We start from the raw sequence: 15,548 nt of genomic DNA on the forward strand, positions 1-15,548 counted from the left end.
GATATGCTTCGTGGGATAAGACTGTAAAAAAAAGTCTGGTTCTGAGCCATCTAAATCACCCCCTTGGGTCAAACAATCCTTCAAGAAACCTTCCTCAATGCCTCCTGAGGTAAAATCTATGATTTCTGCATCGTGGACGGAATTGTCGACGAAGAAAACTTTGTCGACGACGAAGATTGAGGTAAGGATAGTCCCAAAGAAGCCTTTGCCACCTGTGACTGACTCTGTCGACGATGTCACTATCGACGACGGTTTCAACACCGGTATCGTCGACGACGACTGCTCCGACGGCGGGATCGTCGACGACTACAACGACGACGGTGTCGTCGACGGATAAGGCGCTGCCGTTGATGGCGGCATCGACGACGATGGCAGTGATGATGACGGTGTCATCGACGGGCTCGTTGACGAGGAAAAAAACTCCAGAAAAATTGGAAGTGGCCAGGAAGAGGAGAATTACACGGGAAATCACCTCACCGAGTAAGATTACGCCTCTGGTACCATCACATCTGCTGGAGGAGCTGGATTCAGAGGAGGAGTACGCTCCATTCCAGATACTCCTGTTAGAAATAGAGAGTTACTGCCAGAGCCCTTGAGAAGATCACCTCAACCAATGCCTCAACAGGATCCAGTCACCACGGATGATGACAAAGTGGAGGGAGAGATAACGGACTGTAACAAGGAATGGGATGATTACCTTATTCCTTCGCCTTCTTCTCACTCTCCAGTGCCAATTGACTCCCCGCCTGAGGACATCGGTGGTTTCCATAATTTGATGGAAAGGGCGGCGAAGAGATTTGAACTTCCAATGATAACTACCCAAACAGAGTGTTTCTTGTATGATTTCAAGGAGCCATACCGGAAATCAGTTTGTGCTATCCCGATTGTTAGCCATGTTTGGGAGGAAAGCCTTAAGGTCATGAAGACACCGGTGTCGATCACACCGGTGCTCGCCAGACTGAAGAAGAAGAATAAAGCTCCTATGGATGCTCCAGCTTGTTTAGTGGGCCAAACCGGACTCTCTCATAACCCAGGCTGCTCAGCAGAAGTCCAAAAATCCATCAGCTCTTATTACAACGCCTCCTGACAGAGAGGGTAGACGCTTGAATAATGCAGGAAAAAGGTTTTCTTCCATGTCTGCTTGTAACAAGGTGGTATCGACGAGGGTGGACAGTGAGAGTGATATGAACTGGTGGACTGCAACGCCACTCTCTCCCCCTCTTGTTTCTCCTCAGCAGGATGATTGGAGCTCCCCGACCCTCCCCCTGTTGGACAATACTGAGGATCATCGAGACGGCTCATTTAACTGGGGATTCCCTGATGACGAGACTCCATCCCCAGATGACGTCACCGTGTTCAGTACAATAAGGAGCGGAGGTTCACGGAAGTGGGTGTGTCGACACCGTAGTGGAGGAAGGAGTTCCGAGTGAGAGAGTCGTGAGCTACGGAAGAAGCGAACCGGAGGAGAATAGTGCGAGCCATGTGGCAGAACCATCTGGAGCCCAGGGTGTGCCAGCTACGGGAGCAATTCACAGGATGGATGGGGAGGAGGGATAGCTCAAACACATAAGAACCGGGATTCTCGCGATTCTTCCCGCTTGCTCCCTACCCTGAACACCCTCACTGTTGTTTAGTAGTGTGTGTCACAGGTTGCGGTGCCCCATCACTTCCCTACCCCAACATCGTTATCAACAGAGCCCTTATACCCGTTCTCCCTTTCTTTATCTCCCCATAACCATCACGGAGAGTGCAACACGGCAAAGACCTGGGCCCCGGGAGGAAGAGTGGAGTGACCTAGAAAGAACCCGGAACACCTGCCTCAAGACGGATCCCGCCCCATATTCCCCCGAAAGACTGGCATCTAGGCGAAAACGCGTGTTTGGAAAAATAAAGCCCTCATTAACCAGACCTGGTCTTCGACCCCTTATTGTGACCCTGCAACACTGCTCTTCTGGTCAAAGCTGCAAATGCCCTTGCCATTCTGGGCAGATATGATAGGCAGATGTGGTGTGACCTGATGCCATACATAGACCTGATTCCTGAGGATAGTAGACAGGAGGTCAGGAAGATCCTTCAGGAGGGAGAAAGGGCTTCGGCTGAAGTCATTGATTGCGCGATGGACTCCGCGACCACAGCTTTCAGATCGCTTGGAGGGGTGGCGGTGTTGCGCCGTCAAGGATGCCTGAGAGCAACAGCTTTTAGACCGGAGGTCCAAAATAAGATCTTGGATCTTCCCTTCGATGGGGAAGCCTTGTTTGGGAAACCTGTTGATGATGCGCTACAAAGTATCAAGAAGGATACAGATACCGCAAAGGCCCTGGCGACACTGCAGTACCAGAAGGTGCCCTTTCGAGGAGCTAGAGGAAGAGGCCAAACCTCGTATAGAGGGGGATACCAACAGAACAGATACCCCTCCTAGTCTACATCTTCTCAGCCGTACCGACAACAGTACAGTCAACGACAGGCAAGGGGCTATACAAAATCTGCCCCTAGAGGAAGAGGAGGTAGTCAAGGAAAGGACAACTCGCAAAGACAATGACAACCTTCAGGATCCGGCTACATTTATCCCCCCCCCTCCACAAGTTCCCCTGGGTGGAAGAATTTCTTATCTTCATCGGTGGCAAAAAATAACTACGGACTGATGGGTCCTCAATCTACTACAATTTAGACATACTCTAGAGTTCCTTCAAATCCCCACTTGTACTCTGACACGTCAAGAGGTCAAGCATCTACAGCCGATGCGCTTGGGGATTCAGACAATGCTCCGAAAGGGAGCAATAGAACCGGTGCCTATCTCCCAGAGAGGAAGGGGATTTTATTCCCCTTTTTTCCTAATCCGAAAGAAAGTTCTTCAATGGCGTCCTATTCTGGATCTGAGAACTCTAAATACTTATCTCAAAAAGCAATCTTTACGGATGATTTCCCTCCAAGATATTCTGCTACTCCTAAACCCACAGGATCATGAGACATCCTTAGACCTGCAGGATGCGCATTTCCACATCCCCATTCACCCTTCCCACAGGCAGTATCTTCGGTTTGCTGTAGCCGGAGACCATTACCAGTTCAAGGTACTGCCATTCAGCTGCTAACCAGCCACAAGAATTTTCACAAAATGCCTGGCTCCAGTGGTGGCTTTTCTAAGGGAACAAAGACACCAGGTGTTTCCTTACCTGGATGACGGGTTAATCAAAACGCCTTCACGAGCATCGGCTCAGTCGTCAACAGTGGCATGTGTAGATTTGTTTGCCGAGCTAGGCCCGACTCTAAACATGGAGAAGTCATCCCTCCATCCTACAAGGAACATCACGTTCTTGGGGGCGATTCTGGACACCACAGGAAACAAAGCGTTTCCTTACATGGAGAGATAAGAGGCTAATCTCTCTATCCCAGGCATTTGCAAAAAGAAAGTGTCTTTCAGCACGCCGTTACAAGTCACTACTAAGAACGATGTCCTCTTGCATCCCCCTCGTTCCTTTCTGCCGATTGAAAATGCATCTGTTGCAGGAACAACTGGATCAACAATGGCGTCAGGCAGAGGGATCCTTCGACGATATTGTAAAAATCACACCGGCCATGGTTCAAGCAGTAGCGTGGTGGACCCAACAATGAAATATCTCAGTCGGCCTTTTCTTCCTTACCGAACCAGCTCCGCTGGTTATTACCACCGATGCATCCCTAGAAGGTTGGGGGGCTTTTCTTACTGCTCGCTATTCTGATTCAGGCATGTGAATCTATGAAAGCTCCAAAACTGGAGTAAGAAAACAAGTTACTTACCTGTAACTGTAGTTCTCCAGTATTGGAAGCTTTCATAGATTCACATGCGACCAACCCTCCTCCCCTGAGAGGCTCACCTTTGGATTTTTGGCATAAAAGTTACCTTGGCACAAAAGTTATCTTGGCACAAGTGCTCGAAAATCTGAGGTGCAAAATGTTCTCTCAAGAATGTTCTAGAGGCTGAGAGGTTCTGATTGGTTCAGGGACAATTTTGGTCTCTTTTACATAACAAGAGTTATGGGTTGCAAAATGTAAATGGGCCTAGGCCTCTTTTCTGTTTTGTACTTATCTAAGCATTGCTTTTTTATATACCGGGGACTCCCATCTCGACGACGGGGAATGATTCAGGCATGTGAATCTATGAAAGCTTCCAATACTGGAGAACTACAGTTACAGGTAAGTAACTTGTTTTCTTCAGTACTCCAGGCTGTCCTTTTCTGTGATAGTGACATCTTGTTTACCTCCAATTGCTCAATGCGTTATAAACCGTACTATAGGAGTACTCCCCTTTCTTTCAGGTAGGTACAGTATTCGCCACATGAATTCTCTGTTGAACTTCAAATAAGGCTGATCCTTTTATGGGACGAAACACTTTACCTGTGGTTTAGTGTGACTTAGGAGTGTAAACACACAATCTGTGAGGCAGTTTCCAGTTCTTAAGCAGTGACTAGGGTGTTTTCTCAGGAGGCATAATTTATTTGCTGGGTTTGCTGTAGTCTTATGGATTGGGCAACAGAGATGTACATAGTCAAGTTTATCAATGTTATTCAATATTGCTCTATCTCCCTCTGCATCAGGCATTTCACCCCTCTTAGTAGCAGCACCTTGCCTCTTTTTTTTTTTCTCGATCACCTTTGCCAGTCTCAGTGCGTTCAGATTGAGGTTTATCCTGTGTCGAGGGTATATGAGTTGTAGGAAGGTCCATTTTTTTCCTAGATACTTCCCCTCTTTTGTTCTTTTGTCAGCTGTTTGTGACTAGCAGTATCCTCTGTGAGTGGTACTTTTATACAGGCACCCAATTGCTTAGCAGCAGAAAGAGCCGCTGAGTTGGTCTGACTGCATAGAGGGGCAGACACATTTAATGTGGCTGATACATCCACTTACGATGTATAGTATTTGCCCCACTAGATACAACTTATAAGGCACCTTAAGAAATGTACTAGACACTATGTCCCTTGAGTTATCAACAGTGATTTTGTTGCCTAGACTTAACAGATTCATTACAGGTTAGATCTGTTAGCCGCATGATTTACCTTCTCCCCTGGCCCCCTCCCTGCAGAGTCCCTCCATGGTTTTGTCTGTGCCCTAGTAGAGTTTGTTGTATTTGTTGTAGTATTCTTAGGGTGACAGGGGGACCGGAACAAGATATGACTGGCTCCTTGCCCTAACTGCCAGTAAACACTGAGGAGTTCAGGGTTTTACTTAAGATCCTAGGATAGGTTGTTTGTTTTCGTGAACCACTCTCACCGGTTGTTGTCTTCTCTCAAGACGGTGGTGTTTGCAGAAGTTGTCCTTCTTTGAGGATGTCCTGCAGTAAGACCCAACTAGTTAAGGGAGACTGGGCCAGATGTACAACAGGTAAAATGCATTTTGTCATTTACAAAAGGCAAAATGCGACTCAGTAACTGGTTACCGAATCGCATTTTGCTTTTGGGATTTGGTATTAGGAAGGGGAGTGTTTAGGGCGTCCCTGCCTAATACCAAATAGCGCTGGTATGTATGAATGTTTTGTGACTGGAAAGCGGTTGCAAGACATTCACAATTTACCGACTTCGTAGAGGAGGTGGTAACCAATTCGCAATCGGGAAGTGGTCCCAAAGGGACCCCATCCCACAGACCACTGCCTACTCTTAAAAAATGAAAAGAAAACTTTTCATTTTTATTTTTTGTAATGCAGCTCGTATTCCTTGAAGGAAAATAAGCTGCTTTACAACAAAAAATCCTTTATTTAAAAACCGATCACAGTCATGGTGGTCTGCTGACTCCAGCAGACCACCTTCCTTGTGATTGTTGCCATTCCCAATGGGTCTCAAATTGCGACCTTCCTCAAGAATATTGATGAGGCGGGTCTATTTGCGACCCATTGGGAATAGCGAATACTGCACTGTGCAAGACACTGTTGTACTTAGCTTTTTGTGATTTCCTAATTACATCTGTCCCATTGTCTGCTGTCCAGAAGCCAGGGAGTAATTCAAGTCAAACTCCAGGCATTCGCAGCATAAGCCACCAAGACAGCCAATAGCCTGTAGTTATCGATCAGTTTTAAGGGTTAATACGTGGGTCATATAGGATCCAGTAAAAAGTCAGTCTACCTGTTGGAATTCTTCTCTTGGATACAGCATTGCAACACCCTTCCATCATTTTCTGAGGGGTGTGAATCATGGAACCAGTAGCGCACTAGTGTAAAGTACAATGCAGTTGATGCAGCACTGCTCTAAAAAGTCCCCCTCACCATTGTGGTGCAATGATTGGAAATTCTGCCAACAGTTGTTGCTACTAAAGTCTATGGCCCGATGTGGCCGCCTTAATCAGCATATATGTGTAAGGTGTAAAAACCATTCTCTGCACTTTCTTGAAAACCTTTGATAGAGATGGATCCTGTGGATAGGTAGGGAGGCAGAATAAGTCAGGTCTCAGATCTTCAGTGGCCATGCACAAGCGACTGACATCTTCCCAGTTTACCTTACTGACCGGTAATAAATCCAAATAAGTAATCTACATTGTTCAATTTGAAAATAAATTATGCTTAAGTGTTTAAATTGGTTAATAAAATTAGGGGTGTGGGGACAGGGTTACTGTAAAAGATGTTTTGGAAAATAAGCTGAAGTTCTTTAGGAAACGATCTTCCTATATTCGCTGTATAAATATGAGCTGTTAACATAAATGTCAGACTTATAAGGTGTTTATTCATATAAGAGGTAAGCAGTACTTATTGTCTTCTAAAATTATGCCTGTTTTCATTGTATTTTAGGTCTGCAGGGGCCTTGCGAAACAGACTGAGTTGAATGACTTCCTTCTTGATGTATCAAAGTAAGTGTTTTTCGTTATGGCATCAAATGGTTGTACTTAAACTGATTGATTGTTCAGTGGCAGACATTTCCTGGCTACTGATGTGGAAGATGCTGATAATGTCAAAGCATTATTTGTTTTTTATGTGTGTTGAGCAGGCAGAAGTACAGATGTATGTTATTTGCAGATTCTGTTTGCTATACTTCGACCTTCAACAAGTAAACAACTTGTAAAGGCTGGTTGCAGAAAATTACGGCTTTATCACTTGTAGGTTTCTTAATGTCCAGCCTGAACTGCCAGGCCAGGTTCTACCTGGACCGTAATAATTTTGCATATGTCACCCTAAGTGGAAAGGGTATGCCCAGAAAAGGGTTCCATGCTCGCTATGCCACTGAATTCAACCTAGCCTGGCTGATGTGGGGTGATACCCTGAAACCGATCCCAGAATGCCGGTTTCCGCTCCAGTGAGGACCTGGCCTGGCAGTTCAGAGTGGACTGACCCATGGGAAGCAGGGTCATGACTGATTTGCATATGGCTGGGTCCAAACTGGAATGGCGTGGCAAACAAAAGAACGGTGGGTTTAACCCAGATTTGGGACTGGGGATGAATGTTTGATTTGTTCAGCATTCCGTCCATCATCTGTTCATTTTGAAAATGGGGGATAGCCTCTCCAGTGTTCTTTTGATGAATAACACAATCTTAAATCACATAAACTTGAGAAGACAATGTTAGAACCCTTGTAGGCAAGACATTTTAGGTCTGACGTTAGCCAAGACCTTTCGATTTTACTAAAATTACTTATATTACAGAGTGAAGGTAGACATTCAGTAGTTATAGTTAAGATTTCCAGAGAAAGGAATTTTGCTTACTATTAACTTTGGTACTGTTTGATGAATCTCCAGGATACTTTGCCAGCCTATTAATTTTTCTACATTGGCTGATGATGCAAAGTTTTTTAGTGATTAGTTAAGATGGTGCAAAAATAGGGGGCCTCCTAAAATGGGTTTTTCCACCATTGCATTTTCCATAGACACTTTAAACAGAAGAACCGACAAAATGTCTGACTGGATTTACATGAAATTCGACAAGAATATAGATTATGATGTGGAAAGGGTCCTTTGTTTTTTTTTTTATTTCATCTGACTTTTGTTTTCAGTTGTTAAGTAATGAGGGAGTAAATCTTAGTGATATATTGGGCTGCTGTACCTTTGTAGTATACTATGGTACATGGCGCTGACAAAAGACATTATTATTGGTTAATTCAATCCCTTGCAAAATACAAAACAGACATATTGTTTAGACTACACTTTCTTTGTTTTAACCTGAAATATAGCTTATTACTATTTTTGTAATGTATAGGAAGAAATGAGGCACTTTAGAAAAAGTCTGAAGAATTAGGGCAAAGTATTTTTATTGATTCATATTCACTATTCCCACTGAAGTCTAGATAACAATAGGGAAAGCGCTGAACTTTGAAGAGGTGAAATTTTCTATTCTCATTTCAGTCTACGCAACAGTTGGAAAGTGTTGGTCTTTCGTGGGGTTAAATCTACTATTCCCACTCCAAATAATGCAAGAATAGGGAAAGCGTTGGATTTCAGAGGTGTAAAATGTACTATACTACAAACAGCACAACAGTAGGGAAAGTGTTAGATTTCTGAGGGGTACAATTTACTATTCCCACTCAAAACAACACAACAGTAGGGAAGGTGTTCAACCTTGGAGGGGTTAAATGTAGTATTTCACTCCAAACAAGCCAACAGTAGGGAAAGCATTGGATTTCGGAGGGGTAAAACTTACTATTGCCACCCCAGTCAGTGCAACAGTGGGGAAAGTGTTGGAGGGGTAAAATGTATTATTCCCAATCCAGTCTGTGCAATAGTAAGGAGAGGTAAAATTCAATATTCCCTTTTCAAACCGTGCAACAGTATGGAAAGTGTTGGACTTTGGAGGGGTAACATTTACTATCCTCACTCCAGTCCCTGCATTAGTAGGGAAAGCATTGGATTTTGGAGAAGTGAAATGTACTATTCCCACTCCAAACAGCGCAACACAAGGGAAGGTTTTGAACTGCGAAGAGGTTAATTTTACTATCCCTACTGTAGTCTAAGGAAGGGTAGAGAAAATACTTCACTTCAAACACATTACATAAATGAGTAACCCTATGAGCGAAAACAAAATATTAAACTCTTAATAAAACAATTACTAATTAACATTAAATATATATAGTATTAAAAAACTAAAAACAATTAATAATTACTATAAAATAAAAAAGTATCAATACATACATAATTGTTATACAATTAATGTCCCACCCTGTTCACTTACACACCTTGCAGCCCTCACCTAAAACATAACTACAAATCATAACTATTCCATACCTTGCATATTTACAATAAATTAAGTAATTAAACTTTAATAATTAATTATTACTTAACTATCCACCCAAAGCCCCTAAAAAATTAGCATCCTGCAACTTTTATTTTTTAATACGTTTACAATGTACTGTAGTACTTTTTCAAAAGAATCTAGTACATACCGTGGTACCAAAACAACAATTTAAAAGAATTCATACTATAATAAGCAACATTATTATTAGAAACAATTTTTAAAAAACATACAATATTAATTTAAAAAAAGGTTTAAGATTAATTGCAGTTAGGAAAACATAATTTATTATTCTATATAAAACAGACTTAAACGACACAAACCTTCAAAGTTATAAAATTATAGTTATAACTTAGTTATAATTTGCACCCTCACTTTTACTCATGCACATCTGTACAGTGTGTTTTCAAATCGATAGCCAGACTAAATTAACTAATATTCTGCCCTCTACCATGCACAGTCTTCTCATAAATTATAATTTGAGGGGGAATGACTGTTGTTACAAATGCTATGATTTAACTTGCTATAAGTGATATGAAAGGGTATAAACAGTGCTTGGGGAAGTCAAAGTTCTAGTTACTTTAGTCTGGCTAGCAAGTTGATAACACCTTACAGAGGTGTGCAGGTTTTAGTAAGATTTGAATGGAGTGCAAATTATAACTTTAAGTTATAACTTTAACTTTAAAATTTGTAACGTTTGTGTAGTTTAAGTTGGTTTTGTATAGAAATAAATTACCTTTTCCGAACTATAGCTAAAAATAAACCTTTGCTTCTTTATTGATATATATATATATCACACAAACAGACCACTTATTCAAAGCAATCTGAGGACACAGCGGGGAGCTTCTGAGAATCCATTTAATCGCAGCTTTATGGCATAATGCATTTTGGTGTTGTGTGCCTTTGTCAGATGCCGCTGGCACCAGGGTTCCACCTCCACCCTCCTTTGAACCTCCTACGGCCCTCCCAATTGGTGGGAGTTCAGCTGGCCCCACTCCATTGGTTGGAGCTGCAGTTTGGCATTTTTGACTACAGTTCCCAACATTCAGCATAATCCGGTAAGCATTCACAGCGGGGCCAAATAATGCTCACAATGAGTGCTGTTGTGCCTAGCAAAAGAGGGGGACCCTTGTGTAGCAGGTGAACCCCGTAGGTAAAGTGTCCTGAAATCCCTTGGGTCCCCAACGTCCTTCCCCCCCCCCCCCCATTTGCAGAGGTCAAACCGGGCTGTGAAACGTTAATGAAGTCATCATGCTTCTCTGTGCAGTCATGGACTTCCTTCTGGCAGCGGCTTGCTTGGTCCGATCTCGAGGCGGTCCTGAGCCATCCAATCGTTTGGAGAAAACAGCCACGTTGCCAGCAAAGCCCCGGACTCTTGCAGGACGGGTACTCTAAACGCGCTCGTGGCAGACGTGTAAAACATCACAAACAGACCACTTCTTCAAAGGGGGGGAGGGGGGGTGTGCCTGTGTGTGCGTGCGTGTGGGTGTGTTTGTGTGTGTGTGTGTGTGTGTGTGTGTGTGTCAACACACTTCTTATCCAAAAGATGTACGCTGCACGCCAAACTTTAAGTAATATCAGGTGCTTTATTCCACATAAAGCGCAGCAGCTGGCTTTCAATCCTGATCCGTTTTGGTTTGTGAAGAGCCTTGATCACAGGCGAGCAATCCCTTTGATTACAAAGTGACCACGTGTTTAAGGCGAATTACAGACTACCTTGCTATTGCATAGTCTTCAGATCATACAATCAGAGTGTGCATTAAAAGTATGTTCACAGCACTTTTTTCATATTAATGAGGAGGGCCTAGCGACTTCCACAAAAATAAGTTTTTCAAAAACTGTGACAAAGCAAGTATTAACCATGCAAAAATGGTGTCAGCCAATGCCAGGCCTGTTAGCTTTGCCAGTGCTTGTTTTAGGTATAAATGTGAGGTTCAATGTTTCCCATGTGTTCATGTAGATAAGGAGTATCGAAGGAGGATTTTATGAAAAAAAGACAGCTTCTTTTGGGGCAAGTGATGTTAATTTAAATCTTCCCAATTCCGTATCTTTAAATACCCCGCCAAAAAGATCTCAGTCTTGCACAGATCATGATAAAATTGTGTTGTTGGTGCCAGCAATTGATGATAAAGACACATTTCATCCTGATCTGCTCCTGGGCTATGGACATTGTTAAAGCAAATAAATGACTCTGGAATTCTGGTTAAGGCTTCATTTGAGCTAGTTGTTTCCATACTCCCTACACCTTTTAACTTTGAACCCAATGTTCTTGCCCGTACTTATGCAAGAACAACATTTTCATTGAAATGGCGTCGTTCGGAGTCAATACATACACTTTACAAGTTAGAAGGCCATTTTATTGATCCGTCAGGAAAAAATGTATACTATAGCAGTCCCGCTGTAGAATTCCATCGTTTCCAAATTTCTTTACTGGATTTAAAATTAGAAATGTAGTGTCTTTACACCAACTAATTTGAGAAATCCACTTTCTCCTTTTATCTTTTACCTCTAAATACACACATTTTAATACTAACATATTTTACCCAAAAATGATAGTGTACATTTTTGTTGAAAACTACATTGTTCCTTATGATATTTTCTCCATATTTTAGCCTGTACTTCTTTATTTCCAGTTGTTTTAGCAATATGTGTTTAATGTTAGCAATACTTGTACTTGTGAAAGAAAAATCTCTTGCGTTTTGACCTAAAACTTTTAAGGGATCAGGAAATCCTTTCTAGAATCGAATTTGCCAAAGGAAATTCAAGATATATATCTCATCTCCCACCTAGAATTAAGTAGCAGATTGGTTATATTAATGTCTGTTTCAAATTAAACAAATAGCTTTTCAAGTAAGCAATATCACATTCACTGTATTTACACACAAATTCATACAGTGGGACATGCTATTCAGTGATGGCTGTGGCTGATCATTTGCTCTTAATTAGAAACCGCTTTCATGGATAAGTAAAATATATGAAGCTACTGAGCGGCTAATCTGCTCTTTATTACGAAGTGTGGAGAAGAGCCATGACCATGGGTGAACTCAAGTGGGTCAGGATACCCCTTCTTCCACAGTGGTAATACATTGCATTGTGTATTCAGCGGAATGGCATGTATGGTTTATGGCTTGTTGTTTATGTGCAGTAGTTCCAAACAAAGATGGTAAACCAGAACAGCTGGCTAAATCTGTGCATTAAGAAGAAAATCAAATCACAATAACTAGGCTCTGCGAGTATAGTTCCAGTTTTCTTCTGTAATGTGATTTTAGAATGGACTTTTTGAGGATTTACGCAGTGTCTTCTCAAGCCGTAAAAATAAATCTGTGAATCTTTACTAGTACACGTGTTCCAAACAACGTGTTATGGAGCCACATTTATTTTCACTGGCAAGGCATACATATATATATTTTATCTTGTTTATGGCATACATTGTGCTTTTAAATTAGTATATGTTTTAAACTCGCTTAACCTTATCTTTGCTGTAAATATTGTAAGAATTACACTGAAGCCTTTAGTATAGAAAATCTCTCTTATCTTGACTGGCAAATCTCTAAGGTTTAGGACTAAGATGTGTTGCAAGGAGTGGCAATTTCCGTTATGGATTATTTATAGAAAAATGCTCTGTAAATTTCAGTTACTTATTAATCCGAAAAGTCCTTCTCTCTTGAGAGGAGGATTAGATTTCACTGAAGAGCGGGGCAAGTGTTACATTTCGTCTTGATCTCTTGAAACACGTAGCAGCTAGGAAATATGGGTGTTTTAAAATAAATCTTTTGTTCAGAAATATTAGCAATGTTATCTAACCAAGTCACAGGAACATGTGTATCTGTATAAAAGATGGAACAAATGCTGTATGTGAGCCTCAGGAAGTTGCCTCTCCTGGTACCGTGCTAAGTTCAGCTGGGCTGTGTCATGGGACATGCTGTGTGATTTGTGCAGGTCATGACTGAGATGCCTCAGTGGAGCGGATTGTGATTTCAGTACAGAATCCCTGTACTGGTGGATCTGCAGCTCAGTAGAAAGCAGAGCAGAGACTGGGTCTCTCTACTGGAGTTCTTTAGCAGGGGGCTGTGGATGTCAATGTATTTATTGTATAGTATTGTTGCATTTGTACAGCTCTTCATTACCACTAATAAAGCAGTGAAGCCCTCAGTATTGTATCAGTACGTTGGTGCCCTTTGCAAAACGTATGAATGGAAATATGTATGTGAGATGTGGTTGAGGTGCATGAGCTTTAGAGCCATGTTACACATATGGTGCAGCACTTTGTGTTGCAGAGTGCGTGAGGGCAGATGCAGCCATACATACCTACCCACCAGTTGATTATCAATGGTTTAGCACTCAATGTGTGGTTGTGTCAAGAAGCATTTAAAGTTCAACGTAAGTATTCATTCTATTCACAACATTAACGTTCATGGTGCATCGGCACTTAGCATATAATTAATGCATGTGAGAAGAGTTTCTTTGTTCAGTCAGTCTTCATTTTCTTCTTATAAACAGTGCGCCAATGAATGATCAACACAGTAGCCAATGCGTTTCGTCTAACAATTTATCAGTTTATTTGCATAGCTTACACTCTTGTGTTTATAATGTTAAAGGACGCTATGTTTTAATGCCTTTCTGGACTAAGAATGGTTTTCGGATAGAGAATTCTAGCTGCAGATTCTTCACCTTGTAATAATCCCCAGGCATCAGACTGGATCTGGAAAATCTTGAACAGTACCTCTGCATGCTGATAGGTGACCTCGTTCAGTTCCACATCAGAAGTGACATTGTGGTGGCTATATTGTAGGGGTCGGGGGTCAACTCGGCTTCTCCCGCGGAGTTCGTGGCGTTTCGGCCGCTGTGCTCCATTTGGCAAAACTCTGCCAACTGGTGCGTGGCAATGTTTTCCTCATGTGCGACTCGCAAAGGGTAAGTTAGCGAGCGAGAAAAAAACAGCCCTAGACCACCTCCCGGTGAGATTTCTCAATGCTAGCGGTCGCAGCAGGTTGCTACCAGGCACGTTGATGAAATTGCCACTCGCGTTGTGAAAGCTGCTGCTTGAGTAGAAAATCTACTTGAGCCTCTGGCACGCCGCATGGTGCCATTCACACTGATTTTAAAGTGCGGGACAAGCACCCAGCGCTAAAAATCAGCATGACTGACAGGAACTCTTCAGAATTTCACTGAGGTTTTAGGCTACTGCAGAGTAAAACTCCATGAGTCCAACCCACCCCTATTATGTTGGTGTCCCCCACCGCGCTGACATCAGTCCCTTTCAATCCACGGCAACAGCACAGATCCGCAAAGCTATCGCTGTCTTTTTTTGACCAATTTTTTGTCTGCCTTTTTAAGCTTTGCTCCCAGTGTGCTAGGACATCATGTCCTGTGAAAAGACTCAGGGTTCAAGCCTTGCAGGGACTCCCACCGGCAGATGTCTGTGTCAGCTCCCCACCATTTATCTCTGACACCTGGGGTCACGACTTCAAGACCTGCAATGAGTGCAAGGCGATGCACCCAAAGACGATTTGAGGGCAGTCCATGAAGTGCCTGGCAACATGGCAAAAGTAGGCTCTGTACTGCTCTTAGTCCCATTCTCGTTCCAGCCAAAGATCTCGAAGCTGTTCCTGGAGCCAATTCCACATTCTATCGTCTTCCTGTCCAAGACCTCGTCTGAGTCCGTTAGGACCAAAAACTGCAAGAATAAGCAGTCAATGAGCTCTTTGGCTTTTCGTTTTCGACATTCCAGGCCCTGACCTTGCATTACTGCGAAGCCAGTGTCAGGGCCACTCCGCACTACCATCAAGCAGTGCCTAGCGGGCTCACAGGCTCGTCTGACAGGTCATTGTGTGGGCCGTGTTTTTTGGGGCTGTCTGTGCACTTGTTTTATGGTCTGCTGGACTGGTTTAACTGTTAATTACTTTGATATGAACTAAAATCCGTATAGTCTTCCATACCTCCCAAACACCCATACTTTGTGTCTTGACAAGTTCAAACCTGCCCCCAATTTGCTAACACGGACTACTTTTTAAGCTATCCAATTCACTAAGGGGCGCCACTTTTATTTTGATGCACTGGCCTATTTTATGTCCTAACCCCACCCTGTGTCTCTTCCGGTGCTGCTTGACAACAAGCTTATTATCATCCCCGACAAGGTGGCGCCACTCAACGTCAATGCTGGTGTCATCCAGTCCTCAACATCCCCTGGACCTTCTGCCCCTTGAAAGATCCTACCCTCCTGAAGGGAAGATGAGAAGGTGTATGGTCCCCTAGAGGATCCCGAATACAACAACTGGTATGAGGAGGTGGGTGTCGCCAGTAGCCTGGATACCTCCCCGGACTATGGCATGATTTCTCCTTTGGACCAGGTTTTGGAGGAAGGTGTATCTTTTTT

General features: G+C 42.9%; 1 protein-coding gene across 2 annotated transcripts in view; it reads left to right on the top strand.

Moving 5' to 3' along the window:
• Positions 1–15,548, top strand: part of PDE10A (phosphodiesterase 10A) — a 1,160,934-nt gene that overhangs the window by 651,998 nt on the left and 493,388 nt on the right. For both annotated transcript variants that reach the window (XM_085612212.1, XM_085612213.1), the window contains exon 9: positions 6,746–6,804. In XM_085612212.1, coding sequence (XP_085468338.1) covers positions 6,746–6,804 — 59 coding nt within the window. The remainder of the gene's footprint in view (positions 1–6,745; positions 6,805–15,548) is intronic.

This window comes from Triturus cristatus, chromosome 6, assembly GCF_964204655.1.
Source record: "Triturus cristatus chromosome 6, aTriCri1.1, whole genome shotgun sequence".
NCBI lineage: Eukaryota > Metazoa > Chordata > Amphibia > Caudata > Salamandridae > Triturus > Triturus cristatus.